The sequence below is a fragment of the Penicillium mononematosum genome, assembly GCF_028829835.1.
Source record: "Penicillium mononematosum strain IBT 11891 chromosome Unknown utg000005l:1.0-9366267.0:1.0-9372171.0, whole genome shotgun sequence".
Classification (NCBI taxonomy): domain Eukaryota; kingdom Fungi; phylum Ascomycota; class Eurotiomycetes; order Eurotiales; family Aspergillaceae; genus Penicillium; species Penicillium mononematosum.
The window spans coordinates 3,189,092-3,203,186 of record NW_026643275.1 but is presented as its reverse complement, the minus strand read 5'-3'; the positions used below and the strand labels follow the sequence as shown (position 1 = coordinate 3,203,186).

Genomic DNA, 14,095 nt, shown 5'->3' with positions numbered 1-14,095 from the left:
CCATTAATGTACCTCTAATCTCAGGTGTACAGACGTTGATAAGCATGCTGTCCGGCCAACCGTATTGCCAACTTAGGTGACCATTTCTCCTTGGTCATCCAAGCGCATCCGCCTATTCTGTCTGTCAAGCATTGATATGAGTTTCGTTTCCTATTCCTGGCGCGCGTTCAAGACGTCGAGATATGCGGATTATTGCACGGGCTTGCGGCGTGTCAAGGGTCCGGCTTTGTTGGCTGGCGACCCATGCGGCTTGAGAAACGCTGTCAATGTCGTCACAATCTTGCAATATTGTATGGTCGAATTGCCCCATGACGGTGCGAATATCCTTTGTCGGGGACGTCCATCTCGGTCGGTGCTCGGCGGCATGGTGATAGAATTGAGCATATGTGCTCATCTCCGTCTTGAGACCCATCCCCATCCCCATCCGTCGATATGCGTATTGTCCGTGGGGTGTGGTGACGGCTGCCTTGTATCCGTCTTCAGGTTTGATGGGGACGGCCCAGTCCACAGGAGGCATCTCACGGCAGATATCTTCCATAGGTATGGCATGAGGGATGACTCGGAGTGTACGAGGCATTCTGAGCTTGTCTTTGGCAGCTGGCTCTGCATGTTTTGGTGTCCCAAGGGACTTCGTAGGGAGGAATCAAAGATTAACATCGAAGTCTAAAAGGAATCCTCATTCAAGAAGCCATGAAGGATAACTCGGAGGATTCGGGACTTTGCCGAGCGCGTCTTTGTTAGCTGAATTCTCAAGTTTGGTGTCATCCGAAGAGGCTTCAAGAAAGCGATCATCAAGTAAAGGTTGGAGCTAGGCGCCTTTTGATATCTATAAATCGCACTCGATACGTCGACTGTGTCGAGAACGGCATAGACGAGGAATTCGAGGCGTTGGTAAGATTGTGTCGATGTACCGTATTCGCAGGATGCGTGGGTAGGCGCATCGACGCGCGAAGGAATGTGTCGAGATGTGGAGAAGACAGAGAAGACACCATGATCCAATGGGATCCACGGCCCAAGTCAAGCCCAACCAAACCACGAAGAGGGCGGGCATGAAATAAATCTGAAAAAAAGAGAGAAACATCTCATGCTAAATCAAGGGAAAGATAGGCCTTGACTTGTTGACATGCTGATGTTGGAGGATGGGTGATGTCTACCGATTCCGTGTAGAGGCCTGGGTCATTCATCCACAATCGACTGACCACTATTCCCTTCGTGATTCTCAAGGTTGCCTAAATCATATATGTATATAGTTGCAGATGATTTGAGTTAGACCGTGAGGAGGTCAGCTTGGTGAATATCGTCTATGAGCATCTCAGGAACTATATGTATGCGGGGTAAAATGGCCATGGATGACGCTAAACCAAAAGAGGTAATAGCGCGGGATCCATGTGGATTGAAGCCCTAAGCTGCTAGCCCTAACTGCCCTTTTAGGATAATCCAAATAGGCCTTCGCGCGCTATAACGCGTGAAGATAATCTGGCCCTTCATGTTCTTCGACCTTAACTGAGGTCTAGCAACCAATCCAGGGCATCTCCACTGTGGAGCTCATCCTCAATCATGGTACACATCCAGGACCTTCCCATAGAGCTCCTATATCTCATTCTGTCATTTTTTGTCAGCCCAGATGATCTCGAGCTACTGAGCGGACAACAAAACACGAAAGCAAAAGACGGCAAGGCGAACGAATTGGATGACGAAGAATATGACGAAGATGAACCTGATGGGACTGAGACCCTGTACAATATTTGCCTAGTCTCGCGGAAGTTCCGTGAGGTGGCCCAACCTTTACTCTTCCGTGAACTGTTTGATGATGGTTTGACCGGCGGGCTCACTCCGACTGTCCCATTCATCAGAACGATATATCGTCGTCCGGATCTCGGAAAGCATGTCCATCAAATTTCTATCCTGCCTTTCCCATTCATCTCAGATGATCGTAAACCTCTTTCCGCAGAGGACTCCGAGCTCTTCAAAGGCGGAATCCAGGACCTAGGATTGGGCGATCAGGAGGAAGCCTGGATTTCGGCTCTGGAGAAATCCGACCTCGGCGTTTTGGCAGCATTGCTAGCCAACAAGGCTCCCAATCTTCGTGGACTACATCTGCCAGTGCGCTACTTCTGGACCGAGCCATTCATCCAGCTTTTCCACCTCCATCCAGAGTTCTTGTCAAACCTGGAGTCTATCTGGATCGAAAGTGATGACGAAATGTCCGGCTTCGATATTGCTTTCTACGAGAAATTCCTCACCCTTCCAAAGGTCAGATTCTCAACCTTCGAGTACGGTGATCTCTTCGATGAGTCATTCCCATCTACCTGGCTTCCTGGAACATTGGAAACGCAGGAACTGGCCTTCCACCACTGCCACATCGATGCCGGCGCCATCAAAAAGCTCATGCAAGCGTGCAAGAAGCTAAGAACATTCACCTACAACAATTTCAGCTTGGACCCTAACGACCGACGGATCATGCGTGCGGGAACCGTGCCCGAGTTTGACGCTAAACAGGCCCACGAAGCTGCCCTCATACATAAGGATACCCTCGAGCTCTTCCACCTCGAATACGCAATGGAACTACCGGACGTCGAGCATATCGAGCAACTCGTTTCTAGCCACGTCAAGGTTGGCTCATTCCGCGATTTCTCCGTCCTCCATACCATCCTCATCCCACACGCTGCTCTTCCACCACACCCTCAATTCCCCAGCTCGCTACTGAGACTTCACATCACCGACTGCAACTCGTCTATCAGGGAGTTGACTCAGAACATCGCGGCAGATTGTAAAAATGGTCTCTATCCGAATTTAACTCACATCAAGGTATTCGCTATCGACATCACGCAGCCCATTAAACTTCCCGGACAACGTATTCCCGAAGGGAAAACCCCTGAGCAATGTTTCCTCGCTCTGAAGGATATGTTCAAAGGAACCAAAGTGAATTTCCGGATCTTGCCGTATGAACTACCTGATTTTGATGATTACGACGATCTCGACCTCGACTATGATGAAGATCTCGGGTTTGAGGAAGATTTCCTAGAACCGGGATTCGAAGAACATCCACCAGGGGCGGATCCCGGCTCGGGTCCAATTCCGCCACGGCTTCTCGATTTACTTATGCAGCGGGCTATGATGGACCCTGAATTTGCACACCTCCGCCCTGATGAGGGAAGTGATGGCAATTCATGGGAAACTGATGATGATGACGACTCATGGGAAAGTGATGACTCCGATTCAGGCAACTAACTAGTTTAGTTAGTTTAGCCTTTAATTCTTCTCTAATTTAATGATATCCCTAACCATGTGCATTTTACTAGGCTTGCTCGTTCTCCATAAGACTTTAATTTTGACAGTGTATGCCTTATTTGGAGAAGATGGCCAATACTTTGTAGATCTCAATGCACTCATATTCCAAGCATATTCATGACTCAATAACTCCTCGATGAACATGCAATGACCAATGCGTATCCCTGGCAATTCTATGACAAAAGCAAATGGGGGTTGGGGGTATAATGAAGATAGCGATCGCGAAGAGAGAACATGACAACCAAGAAGGAAACCGAGCAGAATAATACGTATGGTAATGTAGCAGAATGCTTTACTCCTGCAATAGCAGAATCTCTGTAGAAATAACGTCCAGTCAGTCACCGATCCCAACAACCACAACAAACAGCAAGACTTACCCGTCAACGCCTCCTCAAAGCTCAGAGTAATATACCCATCCCTATCCTCATCGTACCGCTTAAAGACATCCGTCATACGCTTCAGACTAATACAAGCCTGAACGAAAAGATCAAAGCTCATACCAGGAGGCCTAGCATCCTTAGGCGCATTGCTCATCTGCCTGGCCTTGCCTTCAAAGACACCAAAGATAACAGAAATGAACTTCCCACTAAGACGGTACCCGAACGCAACAAGCGCCTTCTCGAACTCCGGCTGACTGACACGGCCACTGCGGTCCTCGTCGAAGCGATCGAACAGCTCCCGCCACGCAGCCAGATACCGCCACAACGAGACGAACTCGTCGAAGCTGATTGTCCCGCTGCCGTCGCGGTCGAACATTCGGATCATCAGTCTGACCGTGCGCGGGTGGAAGGACGTGTAGTCGCCATTCACGAGCGCGCTGCCGAGCTCCCCTTCTGTGAGGGCGCCGGAGTGGGAGGCGTTCGCGGCGCGGAAGAGGGGGAAGAGTTGTTGCGGGTCATCGCTGGGTGCTGTCAATGGCGGTGGGACGGGCGATTGGGGAGGCCGAGATGAGGGCGGGGGTCGGTTGCGCTGGGGATGCACTGGCGGGGGCCCAAACCCATAGTTCTGGGGTGGCGGGGAGGGGTGGAGGGGGTGAGGACGAGCTTGAGAGTGGACGGGGGCTTGGCTCGGCGGAGGCGCGTGTGCTGAAGAGGAGCGGCCGCCGTAGGAGTGGGAGTGGGAGTGGGAATGGTGGGGTTGGGGGTCGAGGCGCGGGGGTGCTGCGGCGTATGCGTGTTGCGGGGGAGCACCGGATACAGGAACGCGGGGAGGAATACCGCTGCTGTGGCTTGTTTGCGGTGGTGGGCGAGAGGGAAGCGGTTTTTGGTTGTGGCTTGGGGCGTGGCTCGAGGTGTGGCTTTGGCCTGATACATTCATGTTGCCTAACATCTGCGCGACCTAATTGACCGTTAACAAAAGGAAGATGAGGCCGCCTGTGTCGAATTCTGTACCTGTTCTGGCTCAGCGTGACTGTAATATTCCCCGGGTCAGTAATCAGTAACTGTAGCCTCTCGCTAGATCGACTATTCACTTACGCTGGCAGCGCATCGGGATTGTAGGATTTGTTGTAGGCCATGGTTGGAGCCCTAGAGGTGACGCAATCCAGAGGAACTATGCGACACGGACTCTGGCGAAGTGCAACGAAGGTATAACGTGAAGTAGAGGAAGAAGAAAGAAGAATAAAAGGAGAGACAGATTGAAAGCGGAGCCGTGGGGCATCGATTTTTAGCGCGCCAAGGGAGAAACCTTGTCGTAACTGGAGTACGAACACATGGACGAATTGAGACAGCTAAATAATAAGGGATTAATACATATGTATCCAATTCATATATATTTCTTGTATGTGATAAGTTAACTTAATGGGACTACTTCTAAACAGATTTTTCCTACCTACCTACCTACCTAGGTATATTCAAGCTATTAATAATCAGGTGAATCAGCACTTACGGAGTATTATAGCTCTAGCATTTTATCAAGAATACGAATACGAGAAGCGCTTAAATACTACTCCTTTAGGTATAGCAAAGAACATCGAATTCCTACCCGATACTAACAAGTACGGGTTTATTGCTTGCATGGTACCTACTAGTAGGGGGTACAGTACAGAGTACGGAGTATGTTTGAATGGTATTAAAGAGACGATCCTCCGAATTTTGGGGGCGAAATTTGAGGCTGAGACGTACCCAACGGGGGTTGGGCGAATGCGCCCCGCCAGCGCTAACAATCATCTTTCCTCGGGGGTTCACTCGATTCAGACCTTCAATTGCACCCGAGCGACATTGCCCAGATTGTGGAGGATCCTTTCATTATGGCTGATCCGTTGTCTATCGCATCTGGAGTTGCCGGGTTGCTGTCACTGGGTATCCAAGTCACCAAATCTCTAGTCGATTTTTACTCCGCATACAAGGATCAGGCTCCTGCTCTGGCCAAGATCACGCTGAATCTTGAGAACCTACTCGGTATCCTCCAGGCACTTGACGATGCACGACAACATGGTCAACCTCAGATGGATGCCCTGGTCCAAGAGATCGACAAGGCGGCAGTGGGATGCCGCGAGATCATCGAGGAACTCAGCGAGGAATGCAAGAAATTCCAAAAAGACACCGCTCTGGGTCTGAAAGCTCGAATACAACTTGTCGGGCGCCGGGCAACTTATCCATTTAGGGAAAGTACACTGAAGAAGCTTGAAGAGGACATCGGTGAGATACGGGAAAACTTGTCTCTTGCATTGAATGTGCTACAGCTTAGGAACCAGACTGGGCTTGAAGATGGGATCTCTGAACTCAAACTACTCGTCGAACGGATGAATACGATTCACATCTCTACTGCGATTCGTGATTGGCTCCAGGCCCCAGATGCGACCATTGATCACAACGCCGCATGCGAGAAACGCCATACAAGTACAGGACTATGGTTGATCAACGGCCAGGAATTTCAGAACTGGCTAGTTGAGCGCAATTCATTTCTCTGGATTAATGGCTTCGCCGGGTGTGGCAAGTCGGTCCTATGCTCGACGGCAATTCAATATACAGTCCGTGAGAGGCAACACCAGTCTAGCATAGGAATCGGATTCTTCTACTTTTCCTTCAATGATGAGTCTAAGAGAGATTGTTCCGGCATGTTACGCGCATTGTTATTGCAGCTATCGGCTCAACTTCAAGAGGCCGGAGATATACAAGAACTGTTTGAGTTGCATAAGTCGGGTACTCCGCCAGTGGAAGCCCTATTTAACACCCTTCGAAAGACTATCTGCAGGTTCAATGACACCTACATTTTGCTAGACGCATTGGATGAGAGCCCCCGAGACAATAAAAGAGAGGGCGTTTTAGATGCGGTACAGACGATCCGGCAGTGGGGCTTGCCCACCTTGCATCTCCTAGTGACCAGCCGTAACGAAATGGACATACGCCTTTCTCTGGAAGCCCCCTCCTCCCAGGATATCTCAATGAAAAATCAGGACACGGATACAGACATTCAAAACTTCATTTCCTACCAGCTTAAGAACGACTCCAAGCTTCGACAATGGAAATCACGCCATGAAGAGATTCAAGAGAAACTGACGAGTAAGGCACAGGGAGTGTGAGTAATAACAAAGAACACTAGCACAATAATTTGACTAATAATTGTACAGATTCAGATATGTCGAATGCCAACTCCTTGCCCTAAAACGGGCCCGGATCCGTAATCACATCGATGAATGTCTGCGTTCTTTGCCCCGTGATCTCGACGAGATATATGAGCGAATGCTGTGCAGCATCGACGAGCAAGACGCCCCGGAAGCACGGCTAGTATTAACTTTGCTTTGTGTGTCTGATCATCCAGTCACTGTGAAGGAGCTTATCGGTGCCCTCGCTATTGATGTTAGCAAGTGGCAATTAGATCGTGAGGGTCGATCATTTAGCCAAGATCATATTCTCGACATCTGTCTTGGTCTTATAGAGCTCGCAGTGGTTGAAGACGAGTACTCTGAAGAAGTGAGTACGATTGCTCGTATAGCCCACTTCTCTGTGCAGGAGTACCTTGAATCAGATCGAATTTCCCAACAAGGTGCAGCAAAATTTGCCATTCAAAAAGAACTGGCCCATACGGAGATGGCTCATGTTTGCCTCGTTTACCTCCTAGATCCAACGCTCTCGGGTGGAGAATTCAATGAAGCAAAGCTGGAGATGTTCCCTTTCGCTGGCTTTGCCGCTATGCAATGGTCCTACTTTCACAAAAATTCCGGGGAAGGGAACTCCGACATCAAACCCTTAGTCTTGAGACTGTTTATGGACCAGCCAGAGTCATTTGTGACATGGGTACGGCTGTATGATATAGATGTTGGGTGGCGACCAATGGATCTTGGGGTGCGCCTTTATACTACGCAGTCCTTTTGAGACTGGAGTACGTCTTCACTGCCCTAATAGCGAGCTTTAGGGAGGAGACCACAATAGATGCCACTTCGAATACCCAGGGGTTGGTACATGAGAATGTGGTGCAGACCATGCTAGATCGTGGCGTCGGCGTCAATGCTCAAGGGGGTTATTATAGCAACGCACTCCAAGCTGCATCATGCGGATTATTTCGCGACTCGGTCGAGGAGGAATATCAACAAGAGGAGGTGGTGGATGAGAAGATGGTGCAGACCCTGCTAGATCATGGTGCCGATGTCAATGCCCAAGGGGGTGTCTATGGCAACGCGCTCCAGGCTGCATCGTATGCAGGCCGTGAGAAGGTGGTACGGGCCCTGTTAGATCATGGTGCCGATGTCAATGCCCAAGGGGGTTACTATAACAACGCGCTCCAGGCCGCGTCCGAGCCCGGCCATGAGAAGCTGGTACAGATCCTACTAGATCGAGGTGCCAATGTCAATGCCCGAAACGGTACAAGTGCCGGCGCGCTCGAGGCCGCGTCATACAATGGTCGGGAGAAGGTGGTACAGACCCTACTAGATCGAGGTGCCAATCTCAATGCCCGAGACGATGGACATGCCAGCGCACTCGAGTTCGCATCGTACGCCGGCCACGAGAAGGTGGTGCAGATCCTGCTAGATCGAGGTGCTGATATTAATGGCCAAGGGGGCGGTGAATATGGCAACGCGCTCCAGGCCGCATCATTCGCCGGCCACGAGAAGGTGGTGCAGATCCTGCTAGATCGAGGTGCCGATATTAATGCCAAAGGGGGCGGTGAATATGGCAACGCGCTCCAGGCCGCATCATACGCCGGCCACGAGAAGGTGGTACAGATCCTGCTAGATCGAGGCGCCGACGTCAATACTCAAAGGGGTGGTAAAGATGGCAATGCGCTCCAGGTGGCATCATTTAGAGGCCACGAGAAGGTAGTGCAGATCCTAGTACATCATGGTGCCGACGTGAATGCTGAAGGTGGTGAATATGGCAACGCCCTCGGGGCCGCATTGCAAGAAGGCCACGAGAAGGTGGTGCAGATCGATAACAGTGCTAAACCTGAGCCCATTGTTTGAGATTGCGAATCACAAAGCCTGTGGCGTATTCTTACTATACCTGACGAGGATTGTGGGGATGCAATGCATGTTGTATATTGTAGAAATCAAAAGTAAAGGCCAAAAGGGTCCAAGTATTCACACATTAATATTAACAGGGGTATCTCAATGAGGCAAGAACGCTTGATTTTCTGCAAGAGGCGCTAGGCGCATGTACAAACCACTTTTGGGTCGAGCCTTGTCGGCTCACCGGCGTCATGACATCTAAACGCCCTGGTACAGGCCACGAGAGATGAGGGACACTTCCGGCGCTTGCACCTCTAGCACGGCGATAATCTCCTCCCAAGCCTTTTCCTGGAGTTCCTCTCCCTCCAATCCAGTAGTCAATGCAGCTGACTCACTATAAAATTATTAGCATTGATGACACTAAAACATTGAAAGATTGTCTTACTCAAGATAGCCCTCACTTCGCCAGCATTTCCCCTGAGACTCAATCCCCAGGAGCGTCGCGCTAACCAGCGATCGGCTTCCCTGCTCTGTGCTCCGCGCGAACAATCTGTGCACAACCCAAACGAAACACCTCTCCCACCAATGAGTGTACTGGCGACCCAAAGCCGAGATGCACAGCCCAGGGCTAACGGTATTAACAATGAGGGTGTGAGTGCCATCGTCGTCGCGCACCATGTTGGCAATATGTTTCACCATGTACTCAAGCAGAAGCTTCGAAATGCCGTACTGCTTGGGACCTTTGAAGTTTTCCGGGTCGTTCACGTGAGCGAGTAGCGAGTCATCGGTCCGGACGCTTTCAGGTTTGACACGAACGAATTGTTGACTTGAAACGACTGTGAGGTGGGCGGGATTTTCGGCATAGGAGCTTTTCTTTAGCTTGGGAAGTAGAAGTAAGGCTAGCATCGAGGTCGATAGTGTGTTGACTTGTAGTGTCTCTTCCCAGCCCTCGGAGGATTGATTGTATTCTCGATTCCAAAGACCGGCATTAAGCAATGCAATATCGACACGGTCCAGGTCGCGATTGACGCGTTCAGCGAAGCCTTTGACGCTCTGGAAGCTGTTCATCTCGAGCTCCCAAACTTTGACCACGTTGCGTCGGTTGGTGACCTTTTCGAGGTCGGCTTTGGCCTTGTTGCCTTTTTCCACACTGCGTGATCCGATGATGAGAGACTCGACACCGAGATTGAGGATTTTGATGGCAGCTTCGAAGCCAAGACCAGAGGTGGCGCCTGTCAAAATGACGATCTTGCCAGCGAAGGATACATTTTTGGGATCGATGGGAGGGGTGTACTGCATTTTAAGGAGGCGGAGGAGGCCTGCCATAATGAAGATCTTGGTTCAAAAGCTTCAAAAAAGAGATTCAACTAAGTAAAGTACCAAGCGTCCAAGGCGCGTCTGATGGTTGTTTGCGGGAGAAAAAGAAACCGATAACATCAGGGCCGATAAACGATAGACGATAACGATAGAGATAAGGATATGATAAGGTACGATAAGGGTGTGGTAAGGGTGTGGTAAGGGTGCACATTAACTACATGAACAGACTACCTACCTAGACTGTATGTTACGTGGCACAAATGACCTAATAGTAGGAGTATATATTACCGTATACATATGATCAAAGGTTCCCCAGTATCATCTGCCTCGTTTATGCTGACCATTGCTATAGTGCAGATCATACCTAGATAGATGCCAAGGTGCTTCCTCGGTACCGCGAACTCGAAGAAGTGCCAGCAATGTATTTAGCGACATCTGTGTTACGAACGTCCCGCCGAGGGCATATAAGGAGACGCCCGCAATTTGGTAGCGATTCTCGACTAGGTTGCCCTATACTATCATAATGATAACGGGTATTATACAGAGAGTAACCTAGTCGAGAATCGACACCAAATCGCGGGCGTCTCCCCACATGCCCTCGGCGGGTCGTTCGTAACATATATGTCGCTAAATGCATTGCTGGCACTTCTTCGAGTTGACGGTACCAGGGAAGCACTGAATCCAGAACGATTCATCGGTGTCCGTTATATCCCAGTTGGTGACAGCGGAGCGCGAAGGCATCGCATACACCATGCGTATTTCAACTGAACCTGGGTTGCACGCTGAGTGGGAGCCATGATTGAAAACCTGAGAAGTTGATTGATATTCCAAAATCATGAAGCCCAATGCTGGGTCTATATAGACTGCCGCATACAAAGACGCATGATGACAAGTTTGGAGTCTTTCATGCTATTCTAAACATATCTCCTTTGTCACGAATCTCCCCCCGGTTCTTCCCGATATTTCATTGTTTATATATCTATTTTCGGGGCCTGTATCTAATTTCGGACGGGGACATCCTCCTAGAAGAGAGGGGATAATTGTAAAGGATAAAGGTCCTTTCAATAATAGAACGGGGATCAGCTGACAGGCTGTGTCAGATGTGTTACGACCCTGGCCGGATAGAGCGGGTTTCCTTCTTTGGCACACTGTTTTCCTATAATCCCAGGACCCCCCAGATCCCCCTGAATTCTGACAAGAATTAGTCTTGGCACATAGAGACAATACATTGATCCCCTCCCACAGCTATTGTACCTTACCCGGTTGACAGGCCTTACACCTGCAGACTGTATATCCTTACAAGAAGGAAACATCACCGCTTGGATATGACAACTCTTATGATGCATACATGAGTAAAATATATCCGTAGTTCCTTGGACACAGAAGCATCATACCGACCGCTCTTCGACCATAGTTTCCTTTGCCCGGAATTCCTTCCTCATCCACATCGACCCGTTGCCCAACATCGTCTCACCACCTCGCTCCGAATAGTATATACAGTACTTCTCGCAACCGTGGTCTTCCGACAACTGCCACGGATCTCCCTCATGAGACGCACTCCCTTGGAATCCTAGGAAAAAGCGACACCGGGAAAAGAAAGTCGGACTAAGAGACCGTTCATTCGGATCACTCATCCCCTTTTCGTACCGAGCGAGGAGATTTGAGTCGGCAAGAAGACTCGCGACAGCGGCAATACTAGACGGGTTCTTTGGCAAGATGTGATCTGTGTTCATGAGAATGGAACCAACAATACCCAGCAGGAGGATAGAGGTGAGAAGTGCCTCAAGAATGCGTGTTGATGCTGCATCCTGTAATAGACGCAGTCGGTTCGACATAGTGATGTTCCCGGGCAGAGGGGCATGGTCCAGCGTGCCGTCCGCCGCACTGCGAATGTAATTGTTGAATACCTGTGCTTTGAGGATCCTATCCTGATGGTTGATTGTCTTGATGACCATGTCGCTGGAGTCTGGATTCAAGAGATTTTCTGCTGGGAACGCATATTTTCCAATAACCAGCGCTGTAAAGAAGCCATCCAAGTTTGGATTTTCGACTGTAGTATCTGTGGTGTCGAAGCCGTTCCAACTGATCCACGGGATATCAACATCTTCGGTGGATCTCACAGATGACTCATCAGGGACTGGGGGATGGTCATCGATGATGTCGAAGCCAGGCAGATAAAATCTTGTCAGGGTGTCGACTGTCTCTGCGGCTTGCACACAAGTCATTGCACTTATATTCTCCGCAGAATCGTTTTGGATATTTCCCCAGATATACAAGGTTGCAGGTTTGGCGTTGTAGCTGTTGCCGCATGGGAGCCTGCTTGATTTCCCGAAAATTCCTTGTGAGTTGAGAACAGCTAGTGAAGGAGTCAAGGAAGTTGATCCTATGTCTTGGTCTGCCAGAGAACAGGGCATGTTAGGTGCGAGAACCCTTAGTTCGTAGGTCGACTCGTTGCCATGGTTGACCTTGGTGAAATTCCACTGCAGTTCACTGCCCGTTTGGAAATAACAGGCGGGAGCGGCTCTCAAGGCAGGCATCCAAATGTCTACGAATAAATTCTCTGCCTCATTGCTGGACAAGGGCATATCCATGGAAAGCTCGGGGAATGCGAGCTCGTCGTAGGTCCAGCGGGGGAAACTCATATTTTCCAGAAGAATATGTTTGGCAATAACCATGCTGGAGCTTTGGTCAGCGTCTGCTGAATTGGCTCTGTAAAAGGTGGTCTCCTGTGTAAAGTTGACACTAACTTGGTGAGGAACCTCCACTGCAGAGTACAAGCCGCTCGTGATGATGACTAGGAACGAGGTAATCAAAGTAGCTGATGTGGTAGCCAGAACAGCAAAGTGTCTTGCACGGATTGAATGGATGATGTTGGTAGTAGGAATTGAATCTAGATAATTCACTGCCATGGATTCCTCGAATAGCGCACCGGTAGGCCGTTTTAACTGGGCGTAGGGTGCTAGGCTTCTGGTGTTGAAGTCCATTCTTGCAACCAAGAGACCAATGCCAAGCATGACTAGCGAGGAAATAATCGTGAACAGATAATGCGGATATCCATTGGAGGAAACATTCGCCAGTCCATCGTTCTTTTGCGAGACACGCAATGCAATCTCCAAGGCCGCAATAAGTAAAGCGACTGCACCGAAGATGACACCGCGAGCAATGAGACCAGGAAATGGTGCCCATGGTAACCCGTGGTTCTCTTGGTTGTCAAGTCTTCTGGTATCAACTCCTTCCGTTTTGATCAAAAAGCCCTTGGGCGTATGTTGCGAATAGTAGCGCCGCTCTTTCAGACTATCATGAAGCGCATCTAGTGGAGACGCACCTGTCCCGCGAAGTGATCGACAGATTTCATTGCTTTTTGCCATGACTGTTGCAACAGATGAAATGGAAGTCGGCTTCCAAGGCGCGATAGTCGTACGTGGCCCCAGAAAGATCATGGCAACGGCTAGCAATATCCCTAGTATCAGGCACACCTCCATCACACGGAGTGAGACCTGTGCCATGACGATTCGATTTCCATCGACAGTAGCCTGTCCGGTGCTTGATGATTGATGTATTTGTGCCTTTTTCAATGAAAAGAGAGCGGTCGAGAAAATGACCAAGAGACGCAGAAGCAAAGAGCAGGCAATTCCAGCCGCCACGTCAAAGTGCTTGTTATGTATAGCCTTGGCCAGTGAGGCCGCCTGCATTTCAGAAATATAGTCCAAAAGCATGGACTCCCTGGCCTCTCCGGGCTTCTCAGCCATCGACTTCCATGGCGCTCTTTGCTTCACTTGAAATTCAACACGCGACCACAAAGTCGCGATAATAGTGAAGATAGCAGTGGGTCCGTAAGTCCATAGGTAGTGGCGGCTTTCGTCTGAAGAGGCAATTCCACAGTGGACTTGGGAGACATGGTTGAGTGCTTCGAGGGCAGCTATAACTCCACAAAATGTGATCACAAATATGATCAACACTCGTCGCCGGAGGTAGGAAGGCTGCCACCCAGATATATCGGGTTCAATCTGTTGGGATTGAGATGAAGTGTCCCCGCGTTTGCGGCTCGGATTAATCAACTTGCTCAGAGAAGGAATTTTGATCGACATCGCTTTTTTGCCC

General features: G+C 49.7%; 6 protein-coding genes across 6 annotated transcripts; 2 read left to right on the top strand and 4 right to left on the bottom strand.

Moving 5' to 3' along the window:
• Positions 1-124: 124 nt before the first annotated feature.
• N7519_009322 (uncharacterized protein) lies at positions 125-577 on the bottom strand (the record flags this gene model as incomplete). Its single annotated transcript, XM_057296095.1, has 1 exon — positions 125-577. One exon carries the CDS (start codon positions 575-577, stop codon positions 125-127), a length of 453 nt encoding a protein of 150 aa, XP_057143977.1.
• A 980-nt stretch (positions 578-1,557) lies between these two features.
• N7519_009321 (uncharacterized protein) lies at positions 1,558-3,231 on the top strand (the record flags this gene model as incomplete). Its single annotated transcript, XM_057296094.1, has 1 exon — positions 1,558-3,231. One exon carries the CDS (start codon positions 1,558-1,560, stop codon positions 3,229-3,231), a length of 1,674 nt encoding a protein of 557 aa, XP_057143976.1.
• Positions 3,232-3,583: 352 nt separating this feature from the next.
• N7519_009320 (EF-hand domain-containing protein) lies at positions 3,584-4,807 on the bottom strand (the record flags this gene model as incomplete). Its single annotated transcript, XM_057296093.1, has 4 exons — positions 3,584-3,606; positions 3,669-4,629; positions 4,683-4,701; positions 4,767-4,807. 4 exons carry the CDS (start codon positions 4,805-4,807, stop codon positions 3,584-3,586), a joined length of 1,044 nt encoding a protein of 347 aa, XP_057143975.1.
• A 732-nt stretch (positions 4,808-5,539) lies between these two features.
• Positions 5,540-8,692, top strand: N7519_009319 (uncharacterized protein; the record flags this gene model as incomplete). Its single annotated transcript, XM_057296092.1, is given in 3 exon segments — positions 5,540-6,810; positions 6,863-7,537; positions 7,549-8,692. 3 exon segments carry the CDS (start codon positions 5,540-5,542, stop codon positions 8,690-8,692), a joined length of 3,090 nt encoding a protein of 1,029 aa, XP_057143974.1.
• A 243-nt stretch (positions 8,693-8,935) lies between these two features.
• N7519_009318 (putative short-chain dehydrogenase/reductase family protein) lies at positions 8,936-10,003 on the bottom strand (the record flags this gene model as incomplete). The annotated part of the gene is made up of 2 exons (XM_057296091.1): positions 8,936-9,071; positions 9,123-10,003. 2 exons carry the CDS (start codon positions 10,001-10,003, stop codon positions 8,936-8,938), a joined length of 1,017 nt encoding a protein of 338 aa, XP_057143973.1.
• A 1,379-nt stretch (positions 10,004-11,382) lies between these two features.
• N7519_009317 (DUF3433 domain-containing protein) lies at positions 11,383-14,082 on the bottom strand (the record flags this gene model as incomplete). Its single annotated transcript, XM_057296090.1, has 1 exon — positions 11,383-14,082. The coding sequence occupies one exon, from the start codon at positions 14,080-14,082 to the stop codon at positions 11,383-11,385; it is 2,700 nt and encodes an 899-aa protein (XP_057143972.1).
• Positions 14,083-14,095: the final 13 nt, after the last annotated feature.